We start from the raw sequence: 15,599 nt of genomic DNA, 5'->3' as shown, positions 1-15,599 counted from the left end.
GAAAAGGAAGAGCTTTGAAATGAACAAAATTTTGGTATAAGAAATTATTCAAATGTTTATTTAATCCTCCAGAATACACAGCCTTTTATAGGCATTTAGGATAGTGGAAAATTTTAGAAATAAACATAAAATCTACCATTAAAGAGCCAAAAATTAATTTGATTTAAAAATTAAATCAAATCAGATACTATCCATATATAAGCAGATTATGTCTGCTGAGGAAAAATAAATTCGTGTTGGGCTTAAAATATCTACAGGCCCACTTGAGCCTAACTGATCCGAACATTTTGCGTCACTCACGTCATGCAAGTGCACCCTAACCCTGTTAGGTTTGGACCTACACCCCCCTGTGCACAAGGCAAGGTTACAAGCTTAGTCATTCAATTATCTTTCAGGAGAGTTCACATATACAAACACATCTCACACTTGGTATTTAACCAATGTGGGATCTAAGCTTTTACTTTTCCTCAACAATATTTCCAAGTAGCTTACGTTGAGCATCAATTTCTCATTCATCACTCAACCATTTTGAGCATATGATATACCATTGTAAAGTTCTCATTGAGTAGAATATGAAACTATAATTTTATAATTCAACTCTCCACCTTTACCTATTGAGCATATGCCTCAAATTTATCATAAAAGCAATTTTTCCAACAATTCATGCTTTATTTCAATCTTAATACGACGAAGAAGGCATGGAGATCCTTGAGTAGTGTCCTTGGTGCCCATGTAATGGATAAGCCTAACTTATATTTGGGACTACTTCTAGTGGTTGGCAAGAATAAGTCGAATTATTTGGGTTTTGGAGTTCTTTCTTTAGTTTGGGGAGGATTCCATCCATTCAACACAATGTTTTATGTTTTTTCATCAATTGATTTGATAAAAACTTCCATTCAAGCTTTTTATTAGACATAATTGGATCCATTCAAGAGTGGTGAGATGTATAGTCAAACGATCATCCTTCATAAACCCTTTTATTGATTGCCACACATAGGATCTAACCAATTACATTAGAGGCTCTAATATCAATTGAAAGAACATCTAGCTAGTTGTGGCAACTGATTGTAGTATTTTTTGTGGCCACAAGATTTGACACAACTATTAGCACAACTATACGAACAAAGTAGAAAAATACTAGAATGAACATGAGCAAATTGATAACATAGTTCAGTGCACCACCTACCTTTGTAGGGTCTTGTCTAGAGAAGAAATCAATTACTAAATCATGGTGCAATCAGTAATTTAAGCCTAAACTACCTTATCCCTTGGATAATTGCGACCTCACCTTAGTACATCTAGTCTGAACTCTCTCCAAACTACCTCTTCTATTAAAGATTGTTACCTTAATCTCTCAAAGGTGAAAAACAATTAAATGATCTCACATTAAAGTTGCTTACAATAAACATATAAGCTTTATGAAAAGTACATTAACCTTACATCTCATGAACCATTCATAAATATAGGCTTCAAATATTCTCAGAATTCTCTCCATGGGATAAAACCATTTAAATTCAAAAGCTTTATCTTGATGTTTTATCTTGGAGTTTCCTAAGCATGTTGCATGAAGAGATAGATATCCCATGTATATCCCATGTTTTTTATGCTTAATATAACTATAATGATAAAGATAAATACAAATTCAAAAATTGCCAACAATAATCAAGTTGCTGCAGAAGTTGTGGTTATACATGTGGCCACAATGGTTAACATAACTTGCTCCACAACCTGATTCCTAAGGTAATTCATCCAAGAATTTCTTTAATTTTCGAATCAGAATTACCTCACCAAAATTTGTTAAGCATTCCATTGAAAGACAGTCCGAAAGCCTTTGGGAGTTTAAAGCATTGCATAACAAAAACTGAAATAGCCATAGCAACTACTTTAAGGGGAACCTCACGTCTTGCCTATGAGAGCAATTTCTTTTTTCATATCTGTGTTCAATTATTGATTTCATCACTAACAAAGTTCAGGACCACCTTTTTACCTTGTCCCTAAATTGAGGGTAAACCCATGTGGCACATATCATTAACCCCTAGCACATTCGAGTTGCGGGTGTTTTCCAAGAACAGGATAATTGATTTGTTAAAATTCACCATTTGGCTTCAAGCTTTTTTAACAATTGAAGCAACCTCAAAATTGAATTTTTGTGAAAAAATAAAACATTAGTTCAGATGTAGCAATCTGAATTGCAAAACAGCCCAATCTGAATTTGAACTTATTATTTACAATTAAATTAGTTCATGGATTGGGTGGTATGCCTCATCAAATAAGCATGATCTGATATGTACAAATTAATTAGGGTCGAATTTCAACAAGATAAATTTTATTGAGAATTACTCAACTTGAACACAAATTAAATAATAATATTTTTATTTAAATTTAATTATATGGATATTAAAATAAAAAATATAGTTTAAATTGTTTTTTAATTTTGTTTTAAAAAATTGCGTGGCGACAAGCATAAGCCAAACGCATACAATTTAATAAAATTAAAAATAAATGCAAATATTGAAAGAAAAATTATCCAAGACATATTTTATGATTGAAATGAAAAGATTACCTAGCCAATGTAAATTACAAATGAAAAAACTAAAGATAATAAACAATGAGATATGTGAAGAGAGAAAACAAAATGAAAAATATTGTGAAGTATAAAAAGTAAGGGTTTGTATTCCATCAAATCGAGTAAAATAATTTCGAGCTATTCAACTTTATTGGTCTTATTTTATCATTCTAATTTGATTTGAATTTTTTTTATTCAAGACAAGTGAAATGAGATCTGAGTTGAGCCTAATAATTTTTTTCAAATTAAATTAAAAAAAGGACTATATTGAGATCTTGTTGATAATATGACTAAATTTCATGTTAAAGAACATAAATATCATTGATATTTGAAAATCTCTTTTTAAAAAAATAATTAAAAAAAAACAAGATAATTAGTATTAGACCTGTCCATGGACCGGGTCGGGTGCCAGCCCGAAAAGTGGGAGGCATTAGGTAATAAAATAGACCCGAAAATGGGCTTAGGCAAAAAAATAAGGCCCATTTAGAAAACAGGCCGAGCCTCAGGTAAGATTTTTTTTTTGCCGAGCTCGCTCTGGTCCAAATATGCAAAAAAAATTAGTTTTTTTGTTGCTATTTTTTACTGTTTTGTTGCTTTTTCGCTATTTTGCTACATTTTACTATTATGTTGCTATTATTTTGTTATTATTGTTTAAATATTGTATAACTCTTGTTTTATTGTTAATTTTGTTACTATTTTAGAGGCATTTGCTTGTTAAATTGCACCTATCTTAGTGTTATTTAAGTATACATATAATTTTTAATTTATTTTCAATTTTTTAGAAAATATTTATTTTAATATTTTTAGTATTTTTTATGCATTATATTTTTTCTAAAAAATTTTAATGCGAGTGGGTCTGGCCCGAATTTTAGTATTTTTACATGGGTCGGGCTTGGGTAAAAATTTAGGCACATTTTTCGGGTCGGTCGGGCCTAAAATTTTGGTTGAGCCCGGCTCAGCCCATGGACACCTCTAATTAGTAATAATTTGCTCTTTAACGCTTTAAATTTATCATTTTGATTTTTAAAAAATTATAAATTAGCATTTTTATATTTTTTAAAATTTTATATATTTATAAAATTTATGAAAAAATATCTTATAAATATTTTGAATTTTTTGTAATTATTTTTCAGATGGACTAATTTGCAGATTTTTAAAATTATCAGGAATCTAGGAGTATTTATATCAATTTATTATTCAAGTTATATGAGTTGTATAATTCAGCTCGAGTCGAATTCGAAAAACCTAATCACTTATTCGAATTAATTCAAAAAAAATTGAATAACTTAATTTAATTAAATTCAAATTTAAAAAAATTTAATTTTTCAAATTGAATTAAATTTCAATAAAAAATGCTGTTACCATTGTTGATAGGCCATCCTCTCAAAATAATACATTCATGATGGGCCAAAAGACATGAATAAGCTAGCCCAATGAATTTTTTAATATATCAAGACAATCAATATCATACCATTGAGCTTATTATTTTTGTTATTATTTTTGTTATTCTATTGGTAAGCACCAATATCAATATGTTTCAATCTACCATTTTAAGTTTTTCGATTAAATAATACCTAATTTTAACATAAAATCGTGCAGCAGGGAACTTCGACACAAGAACCAATGGTTGAATTAAATGCAGGGAGGAGTTGATTACTGATTCAGAAGAAATAGGTGACTGCGGCAACAAAATCATCCTCAAATTAGTGTGTACCCACCCATCCAGCCCTGGATCATCCTCAAATTAGTGTGTACCCACCCATCCAGCCCTGGACCTTTGTCCCCAGCTTGGGCATAAAAAAAGGGCTCTTTAATCTCTTCCTCGTTAGTAACACATTGTCAGAGCATCTCCAGTAATAGTGGTTTGCAACAGTTGGAAGTACTTATATCCTCCTTTGGAATTGGTATCTGTTCAAAAGTGTTAAGCCTATTGCCATTACTGTATTCAGTTTTTCCTTAGCCTGGAAACCACTAAATTAAAAGAAGATCCCCCTCCTCCTCCTCCTCCTCCTCCTCCTACTAGATTCTTGCTTATACAAACTTTCTTCAGCTTTCAACTATTCAAATAGCTTTTTGTTATGTTCTTTAATATCAGAGTTTAGCGGATGGCTATTTGTGTCTCATCAACCTCCTATTTCACTCTTCTCGATATATTGCCACAGTGCTCTCTACATTGAAACCCTTCAGTGCTGATTTGAGTTTCTAAGCTTTGGCGTGTAACTCATAAATAGGGCTGCCTCCTACTGGTTCCCTCCATGAATCATGGGACAATACTCAAAAAAGCTTCATGTTTTGCCCACAAGTTAATAAACTTATATGGCCTTAGAGGGAGGGCGTTGATTGGGGCTTTTTCGTTTTAACTATAGCAGGACAACGATCAGAAGCTTCAGGGGTTAACAACTCAACCATGGTATTTCTGAATTGTGGATGCCAAGCCCAACCATGGTTGATCGCCACTCTATCCCACTTTCTACTGAGTGTATTGTTGGTCCATCTCAACATTGGCCCATTGTAAGGGTGGTCCAGTATATGAATCACAGTAGGTTAGATATATATATATTTGGATGATTGGAATTCGAATTTATAAATTTATTTAAAAATTTAAATTCGTAAATTATCGATAAATAAACTAAATATTTTTAAATTTGGATTAAATATATTTATTTATAGGATATTTAAATTTAACATTTTCAATCATACGTTCGAATGCTTAAATCAAAAAAAAAAATCGAATCAAAACATGCTAAAATTATTATTTTGAAAAAATTATAAAATCAAACAAAAAAAGTTAATTTTGAATAAAGTTTATTAATAATAATAAATAAATGCATAATAAATTAACAAAAGTTGTTAAATAATTGTTAATTGTAATCTAACCTAATTATATAATACTGTATCATAAAGTTGTTTACACATTTAAGGTTTATAGTCACATGTTGTACATTATAATTGTAACAGTCCGTTTTTAGGGTTAATCGAAACAGTAATTTCGAGATCACAAATTTGATATCGAAAAATTTATTTCATTATTATTTTAATATTTACGAGTTAATTGTGATTTTAAAAAAAAAGGTTTTTGATATTGTGATTTTTTTTGCTTTATAAGCGATTTATTAAGTTCAAGTGGTTTTAGAAAATGAGGTATCGGGACTTCGTTTCAATAAACCGAGTTGTAAATATTTTTATAAATATTTACGGAGTGGTAATAAGATGGTATTAAAGTTTCGTTGAAAAACTTTACCGTTTGAGTGGTTTATTCGGTAAAAAGGACTAAATCGCGTAAAATGCAAAAATTGCATGCTATTAGTAAAAGGGAGTTATTTGTTCTTGGCTTTTAAAGTGAGGGTCCTCAAATGGTAATTAACCCATTAAAGAGTTAGTGGATAGCAATGGTTTGGCAATATTGAAATTTTGGGTTGGCTTTAAGGTTAAATAAGTAAATAGCTAATAAATGTTAAATAATAAAGAAATAAAATAACATATTTTAATGTTAAATAATAAAGAAATAAAATAACCCATTAAGCCATTACTGTTTGAAGCATTCGGCCATGGAGAATTGAATGCATGTAAGCTCAATTTTGTTCCGTTTTTAATGATTTTTACATTTTTGAGATCGTTACTTTGTGTTCTAGTTAGCCCGTACTTTAATTTTTGAAATTGTTAAAGATTTTAATAGTTTACATTGATGAGTTTATGTGTTCTTTGATGTTTAATAGTGAAATATGAATATTTGAAGTTAGATTAACAAGTGTTATAAAGTGCTTTCTGACAAAAATGTCAATTAGGTATTAAATTGAGAAAATGTGAAATGTTGTGGTTAAAAGTGTGAAGTAATTGAAAATATGGGCTGATAGTAATATATGAAAAAATTCAGCTAGCTTGGGTTTATATTTAATTTCATGAAATTGTGATTTTAAGTGATAAGGACTAAATTGCAAAAATGTAAAATTTTAGGAGTAAAATAATAATTTTACCAAAATATGAAATTGAGTTAAAATGAATAGAATATGAATTGTAATAGTTGAATTTGATTGATTAGATCAAGTTAAGCTTCGTACGAGTCTATATCGAGGGAAAAACGAAGTATCAGATTCGCCGATCTAATTCGTCGTTACTGCGAACGAGGTAAGTTCGTATGCTAATAAATGTACTTTAATTGTGTTATAAATACTTATGTATTATTGAATTGAATTGAATACTGAATGGTCATGATTACGAGCTGAAATCGATAGAGTTACGACGTTCGGAAGCCCCATAAGAACCTTAGGAATAGTATAGGATACAAATGTCATGACATTAGGTTATCGAGATGTGATTACATGTAAGACCCTGTATGGAACAGTGGCATTGTATTGTGATTACATGTAAGACCCAGTGTCAGACAGTGGCATTGTATTGCGATTACGTGTAAGACCATGTGTGGGACATCGGCATCGTTAATCGACTTCGTGTAAGACCCTGTATAGGACAGTGGCATCGATATGTGATAACATGTAAGACCATATCTAGGATATGGCATTGTACGAGCTATATGTGATTACCGAGTATCCTTAATGATTCCGAATGGTTCAACTGGCAAAGTAAAGTCGAGAAAGAAAGTGTAAATGAATTAAGCAATGTAGGTACGTACAGAACCTATGTGAGAATTGAATGAAAGTAAATTGGTGAGTTCATATTGTATTATGTATATTATATAAGAATGAATTGTGTATAGATATGTTTCATGTCAAAATATGTTTATTTGACTATAATGAAGTATGTATTGAACGGTATGTGAGATATGAATTATAGTTGCTTTAATTAAATATACTTATGGCACGTAAAAGAAAGACCACGGCAAGGCCTTGGCAATATATGAGTAAGACCATAGTTGGACTATGGTATCGGAAAATCGATGAATTTGTATCATAAGTACTTATAAACTAGAAAGGTTTGATAAGTGTATGTGTGATATATAGAAGGTATCAGTACAGTTGGGTATGGAAAACTACTTAAGTATCGAGTTATATGAAATTGAGAAGTTACGAACGAGGACATGAATAATTTGAAATTAGTTCATGAATTGATGCTTTAAGTGTTAAAGATTTATCTAATTCGAAACTGTTATATGAATGTTATGATCATTTTAGGCTCATATACGAACTTGCTAAGCTGTAAAGCTTACTTTGTGTTATTTTCTATGTTTTATAGTGTTTCGGATGTTTGCTTGGGTTGGAAGTCAACAGAGATCGTATCACACTATCCGGTTATTGATTTGCGGTATTTTTATACTTTGGGGCTTGGTTTATGGCATGTATAGCCTAGTGTTAAGATGGTATATTTTGTTGTGATTTTAGCCATGTGATTTGGCTTATATATGTTGTTGAGTAATAACCATTTAAGTTGGCTTGATGCATAAGTTTAGTTAATGATGTATGATGTATATATAGCCTTGTGTTTTGGCATGTTTTGGTATGGTTGAGTTGGTATACTTCATGGCATGAAATAGATGATGAAAGGATGAGAAAAATGCATAAGAAAGATAGGTAAAATTATTGATAATGATATGTTGCTTTGGATATGTTTAAGGTTGAGTTTTGAGTAGTGATTTGGATTGTGATATAATGGCTTGATTTGTATATGAATTTGGCATGTTGTGATTGCTATGTGTGTATTGAAATGGAATGAAGTGTGGTGTTTAGGTATGCTTGTGGAAGGTGAGAAATGTGGCTTTAACTAAGCCTATTTTCACTCCACACGGCCGAGCACACGGTATATGGCTCGTCCGTGTGTGACACATAGCCATGGAATACTGCCGTGTGTCCCCTGGGGTAGCCATTCGAATTAAAGTCAGTATACCTTCCAGTTTTGGCATGGCCTAGCACACGACCTGAACACGGGTGTGTGAAGGGAACACAGGCTGGACACACAGGCGTGTGGTTTGGCCGTGTGATCAAGTCAGTAAGTATGCCCTGTTTGGCCACGATTTAGTCACACGAGTGTGTCTGAGACCATGTGAGGCACACGGCCTATTCACACGTGCGTGTGACCCATCCAGTGAGGAAAATTTTCTAAGTTTTGTAAAGTTTTCTCGAGTTATTGGTTTAGTCCCGAACCTCTTTTAAGCATGTTTTAAGGTATCGTAGAACCTTATAAGGGACAATATGGATGAATGTATAAAAGTTTTAAATTGTATGCAAGTTTATGTTGTGAAATGTGACTAAATGATTCGATGTAAATCCAGTAATGCCTCAAACCCTGTTCCGGCTCCAGATACGGGTAAGGGGTGTTACAATAATATTATAGTTGTATATAGGATTAGATGTGATTAATAATCTACCTTAATTATATAATATTAATTGTATATATATTATAATTTACTATAAATTTATATACATATTTAAGTAAGGGCGTTAGTGGGGCGGATTTCACGGGGTCCGTTCCACTTTACACCCAATTGGGCGGAGATGGCTACAGGTTTCATGGGTGGTAGGAGGGGGATAGGGACAAAAATTAGACCCGTCGTAGGTGGTGGGGCAGGTGTGTGTATGACCTTGTACCCGCCCCATCCTCGCTCGCCCCGCATAATGTAATAAGTATATTTAAAAAATAAAAATTTAATTTTGATAACAATACTCAACTCACATTCACTATTTTTTTTAGAAAAAAATAAGAGCACTCTACAATTTTTCACCCAATTTTAACACACCTCACTCCTTTGGTTTCTCACTTTCTCTATTTTACATGAAAACCCTAAAATTACTCACCATTACTCCAAGTCGCAACTTGCAAACTTGAAACTCCTGTTTAACTTATACTTAAAAATATATTATATGAAATGGGTTGCGGGGCGAGTATAGTGGGGATTGGATGGGTCTAGGGACCACGTGGGTGGTGGAGCGGGGATGGTTTTAGTCTTGTGGGTCGCGGGGCGAGGATGGTTTTGGATTTTGTACTCGCACCTGCCCCGCCCCACCCAATTGACATCCCTATTTTAGTGTTCAAACTTACATATCATTCATATAAAAGTGTACATTATAATATCATAATTTTATATAATGTTACATATAATTAATGGGATAATCATTTGGTACACTGGTGATGAAATTTTTAACTCCACAAGTAAGGTTGAGATTTTTCCATGTATAAATAAGTTGTATTTAAAAATTAAAAAATAAATAAATAAATAGGACATGTGATAAAATCTAAACCTTGCTTGTGGAGTTTAAATTTCTCAATGCCAATGTATTAAATTATTATCAGTAATTAATAATCTACCATAATTATATAATGTCAATTGTATATATTGTTATCTACCATAAAGTTGATTATACATTTAAGGTTTTAAGTTTACACATCATTAATATAAAAAAATATATTATAATAATAAATGCACAACTGCTTTAATTTCAAAATGGTTGGGGAACCACTATGTGTAACAAAAGTTTGAATATGCTCTCAACTTCACAAAATTCCGGCAACGATGGGGAGGGTGTCGCTCCCTTGATGATGATCGAAATACTAAAAAAGTAAGATTTAAAGAGAATGCTGCTGATGAAGACACTACTATAGCTGTGGATCTTGAATCACAATCGAGTATGTCGTGGAAAGAAAAATTGCTGGGGGACACGGTGTAGCCTTTGAATTTGACCAAGATGTACCTTCCGCATGGAATGAGAATGAATTTGAACTACTCGAAGGGGACATTAATACCTCCATCATTGATGGAATTCCTGGATCGATTTTTCAAATCGTGTGAAGGAAATTCTCTTCAAAGAAATGGAGTTGACGGTCATTGTTAAATTCCTAGGGCGTAACATCGGTTACAACGCCCTTCACAATAGCATTCTTTTCCTTTGGAAACCTGTGAATTCTATTAGGATAATGGATATTACTAATGGATTTTTTTTTGTGAAATTTCAAGCTCTCAATGACTATAACAGAGTTTTGTCATAGGGCCCGTGAATAGGTTATGGTCAGTACATAACCGTACAACCATGGACTAAACATTTTAGCCCCTTGCAACCTTACCCGAGTGCGGTGATGGCGTGGATACAACTATCAAATCTCCCAGGATATCTCTATAAATGAAAGATTATCGAAGCCATCGGGGGTCTCATTGGGAAGGTGGTTAAACTGGATTTGCAGAATGATAATCAGACCAGAGGACGGTTTACTAGGTTAGTCGTGTACCTTAATCTAAATAGGCCATTGATTTCGCAGGTTCTTGTTGACGAAGTTGCTCAACGTGTTGAATACGAAGCCCTTCCGATCGTGTGCTTCGCTTGTGGTAAGTATGGGCATGTAAAGGAGATGTGTAATTTGGTTGTGTCGAGCCAAAACCTTACGAATTTAGCTAACAAGGCAGACAAAACTTCTGACAAACCAACGGCAGTGATGGGATCTATTCCGATGGATAGCATGGATCATGGATGGGGGAAATCTATTTTCAGTAGCAGAGAAAATGGCCTGAATTTTGGGCTGTTGGTGGAAAAGAAATTTTCACGGCGAGGGAAGCGTGACTCCACGACGGGGATCTCGGCGAAGCAAGATAAATTTCCTTCTAGTTCTAAATTCTTGGCGCTATTAGAAGGAAAAATTTAAGCACGGAATCTAGGCAGGATTTTAATATGAAATCGGGGCAGGATTCACATATGAAAATTGGACAGTCGGCTGAAGGATTCTTAGGGATTTATTTGAATGATGTTTTGGCTGACAAGTCAAAGAGAATAGTTTCTAGGGACAATAAAAAAGTTGGTAATTCCTTTATGGCTACAGGCCAAAGGAAAAACAAGAATTTGGGCCTTTCTAAAGGGTCTAATTCGAAGGAAATTCTGGGCAATAATGATAAGGAAAATTTGGGTCAAAAATCCAAAATTTCTTTGAACAAGAAATTAGGGGAAATGCTTATGGGATCGGGGGATGATGTGGGAAATAATAATGGGTTTATTGAAAATTTGTCCAATTCTAATTTGAACATTTCTGAATTTGTAGGTTCGGAGCAGGTGAATTTTATTAAAAACTTCTCTATGGGTGACGCAATTAATCAAGGTAAATTGGATCCTAAAGTGCAGGAGAATAATGAAGCTGGAGTTTTGGAAAAAATAAAAGCACACTACAATCTTGTTTTTGATGAATCCGAGGGGTTCATAGTATCTATATCAAATAACACTCTTGATCTAGGTAAAGCACTCTGCAGTTAGATTTAATAAAAATATTAATCCTATTCATCAGGATAATTCGGAACCAAGGTCTGTGGAATTTTTAGAGTCGGATTCGATTTCAAAGTCAAATGAGCTCAAAAAGAGAAGAAACGGTGGTAGAGAAAGTGGTAGTTAGAATACTAAGAAGACTTATTTCGCACTACGAGAGGGAACTGTTTTAAATCTTCTGGAAACACACGTGTTCCTTTGGCTGAGTCTATAGTGGCAATGGCGGAACTTTTATCCCCTCAAGTTATCTTTAGAAATTCGAATGTCGAGGTCAATGGTGCAGTCTCAAAGTCAGATTGCAATATCGGTCCTGAAAGCCAGGTATGATACCTTTTTTATTATTTTTTAATGAATATCACTTTCTTTTTATGGAATTGTCAGGGTTGTGCAAACGTTAAATTCCTTAGAATTTTTCGGAAATACAACATGGAGCATAAACCAGATATTGTTAGCTTGCTTGAGCCGAAAATTAGTGGTTCCAAGGTTGATAGCATTATTGCTAAGTTGGGATTCTAGTTTTCCCATCGCGTTGAAGTAATCGGTTTCTCATGGGGTATTTGGTTAGGATGGGGGGATTATGTTTGTCTCGAAGTAATTCATAGTCATCCACAATTCATTTTATCTTGAGTTTGGCATTTGTCTTCATCGTATCCAATTTTTATGGCTTATGTTTATGGAAGCCCTAATAGACAGAAGCGCCAACTTCTTTGGAATAAGTTGAGGAATTCTATTCCACTTGGTCAAAGCCCTTGGATTGCTATTGGAGATTTTAATGCAATTCTCTCATCTTCTGAGAAATACGAGGGCCTTTCAAGGGGTAGAAGGTGCCCATATTTTGGTAACTTTGTAGCTTCTGCTGAACTTCATGACTTAGGTTTTAGAGGGCCTCCTTTTACTTGGCATAAGGGGGTTTTGTTTGAAAGGTTAGATCATGCTATGGGAAATGAAGCTTGGTTATGCAATTTTCTTAATTACATGGTTACTCACCTTCCAAAGATTAAATCGGATCATCGTCCCCTCTTTTTGGTACTAAATCCGAGTTCTTCACTCCTAGGGGGAGGCCTTTTAGATTTTTAGCTAGTTGGGCAGAGCATCCTGATTTTTAGGGCCTTTTGAAAGAAAAATAGGACTTCTCTAATATAGCTGAATCCCTTGGAAAGTTCACTCATGATCTCAAGTATTGGAATAAACATGTTTATTGTTACATTACCACTCGTAAGAGAGATCTTATTAAAAGAATTGCTAACATTCAGAGGAAAAGGGATTTCTTTGGTTTCCTGTATTTAAATCAAGTGGATTTGTCTCTCCGTCAAGAGCTTGAGAATGTTCTTCATCATGAAGAGCTTCTTTGGAAACAAAAAGCAATGTGTGACTGGTTGAAATTAGGGGATCGGAATAAAAAGTTTTTCCATACTCGTACTCTATAAAAGAGAAAAATAATCGCATTGCTGCTATTCGTAATGCTGAAGGTAATTAGATTTATGACCCTGAGGATATTGAAGGTGAAGCAAATGAGTTTTTTCAAAGACTGTATAGGGAAATTCCTGCTCCTTTGGGTAATTTGCCTCCAAGTGGTTTCCCACAACTTCATCCAGTTGACGTTAGTTTCTTGGGGAGACCGGTGTCAAATATAAAGATTAAGGAGGCAATGTTTGATATGGCACCTCTTAAAGCTCCAGGTAGTGATGGTTTCCATGCCATTTTCTTTCAGAAGCATTGGGACACCCTAGGGGAAGTGGTTTGTGACTTGGTTCGAAAGGTATTCGAAGGAAACTTTATTGAGTTTGATTTGAATAACACATTGATCGTACTTATTCTGAAGGTCCAGAATCCAGATACTTTTGGCCAATTTTGGCCTATTAACCTTAGTTCGGTTTTTTACAAGTTGACGATGAAGGTTATTGCAAATCGGTTTAAATATATTTTCCCTAATATTATTACACATGAGCAGGCTGGTTTTATTGCTGAGAGAAACATTAATGAAAACTTCATCTTAGCTCAAGAAGTGATCCATAAAATGCGAAGTCAGAAGAAATGAAAATGGATGGCAATCAAAATAGATTTGGAGAAGGCCTATGACAAAGTTAGTTAAGAGTTCATTGAAGCTTCTCTTCAAGCAGCAGGTATCCCTGACTTTCTTATTAATGTTATTATATCCTCTATCTCCAATTCTACTATACAGGTTATGTGGAATGGAGTACCATTACCTAAGTTCAAACCTGTTAGAGGAGTTTGACAAGAGTGTCCTCTTTCCCCATATCTTTTTGTACTTTGTATAAAGTGGCTTGGTCATCTGATACAGTCTACTATTTCGAAAGGTAAATAAAGCCCTATTTAATTATCTAGAAATGGGCCTACTATCTCTCATTATTTTTTGCAGATTCAGTAAAGCTGATTCAAGGCATGGTGGAGTTTAAAAAACCATTCTGGATGATTTTTGTGCGTTGTCTAGGAACAAAATTAACGCTAGGAAGACCAACATTTTCTTTTCTAAAGGAGTGGATGATAATATGGTGAATTTGATTAGCACCTTTCAACGTGTCCATAATCTTGGTCACTATCTTGAAGTTCCTCTTTTTCACCAAAAGGTTACTAGTAGCATTCTTTAGTTTGTGGTGGAGAAAGTGCGTGGAAAGCTTCAAAGTTGGGAAGCCAAAAATTTAACTTAGCTGGGCGTGTCACTCCGGCACAATCAATCCTTTTATCTACCCCTAGCTACTTCATGCAATCCATGATACCTAGGAAAATTCGTGATGAGATTGAAAGTTTGGTTAAACAGTTTATCTGGAGGTTTTCTGAAAGGCAAAAAAATATGTCTCTAGTTGGATGGGATTCCTTTTGTGAACCTAAAACGTGTGGAGGTTTAAGGTTGAGGAAACTCCGTGATCAGAATATTTCCTTCTTAATGAAGCTGGGTTTGAAATTGGTGTCGGATAAAGATGTTTTTTGGGTTCATGTGGTTAGATCAAAGTATCAAATGAAGGATAAGGTACCAAAGTGCATTGCTAGAAATAGGTGCTCTTTTCTTTGGAAATCTCTATCCAAAATTTGGTTTTTATTTTGTGAAAACCTACACTGGTCCATTGGAGATGGCCATAAAATTTGGTGTTGGAAGGATAATTGGATTCCTCACACCGGACCTCTTCTTTGTTATATTCCACCTAATTTCAATCTGAGTCCTGAATGCCTTTTACATGAGATGATTTCAGAGGATGGTTCATGGAACCTTGATCTTTTTTGGGTTTGGCTACCAGAAAATGTGATTCAAATCATTAAGGGTATATCACCTCTCCAGTATTCTGAAGGCCCAAACAAAATTTCTTGGTGTCACACTTCGTCTGGTGTGTTCTCTGTTAAGTTTGTTTATAAAGCGCTTAAAGAGGGAGACTGGAGTCCGAAAGATGAGAAATGGAAGATTGTGTGGAAGTGTTCTGGTCCTCAGCGAGTTCGTGTATTCATTTGGATGGTATTACAAGGAAGAATTCTGAGTAATGTTGAAAGAGTTAGGAGAGGACTTTCTGATGATTCCTTTTGTTTTATTTGTGGACACTACTCGGAAGACTCCTTACATATTTTACGTGATTGTCTTGCTACTAAGGATGTTTGGGGACAAGTTAATCCAAGTAAGTATATATCCAATTTTTTCTCATTAATAGGTTGATTCATGAGAGGGGCCAGTTTTTCCTATCTTTTTGGTCTACTTATTTGGCGTATTTGGAAAAATCGCAACTTATACATCTTTCAAGGCAAACCTTAGAGCTCAAAAGAAATTGTTCAAGGATTCGTTAGTTGGGCGATTCAACTACACTCTGCTCTTCAGGATGTCCTCTCCACCTGCTTTA

The 15,599-nt window shown here is 34.1% G+C and overlaps 1 protein-coding gene across 1 annotated transcript; it reads left to right on the top strand.

Annotated features, from left to right (window-relative positions):
- Positions 1-12,417: 12,417 nt before the first annotated feature.
- Positions 12,418-13,795, top strand: LOC121207953 (uncharacterized). Its single transcript, XM_041078501.1, has 4 exons — positions 12,418-12,783; positions 12,885-13,173; positions 13,260-13,516; positions 13,709-13,795. Exons 1-4 carry the CDS (start codon positions 12,418-12,420, stop codon positions 13,793-13,795), a joined length of 999 nt encoding a protein of 332 aa, XP_040934435.1.
- The last annotated feature ends 1,804 nt before the right edge of the window (positions 13,796-15,599 follow it).

The sequence above is a fragment of the Gossypium hirsutum genome, chromosome A10 (assembly GCF_007990345.1).
Source record: "Gossypium hirsutum isolate 1008001.06 chromosome A10, Gossypium_hirsutum_v2.1, whole genome shotgun sequence".
NCBI classification, from domain to species: Eukaryota; Viridiplantae; Streptophyta; class Magnoliopsida; order Malvales; family Malvaceae; genus Gossypium; species Gossypium hirsutum.
Note: the sequence above shows the minus strand (reverse complement) of the source record. Positions and strands in the feature narration are given on the sequence as shown.

What these genes read in the sequence shown, in the direction of transcription:
- LOC121207953 (XM_041078501.1), top strand. Translation starts at nt 12,418, where the DNA reads ATGGCTTATGTTTATGGAAGCCCTAATAGACAGAAGCGCCAACTTCTT. An exon ending in ATCATCGTCCCCTCTTTTTG is followed by an intron (nt 12,784 to 12,884) that starts GTACTAAATCCG and finishes AAAGAAAAATAG; the next exon opens with GACTTCTCTAATATAGCTGA. An exon ending in TTTGTGACTTGGTTCGAAAG is followed by an intron (nt 13,517 to 13,708) that starts GTATTCGAAGGA and finishes ACACATGAGCAG; the next exon opens with GCTGGTTTTATTGCTGAGAG.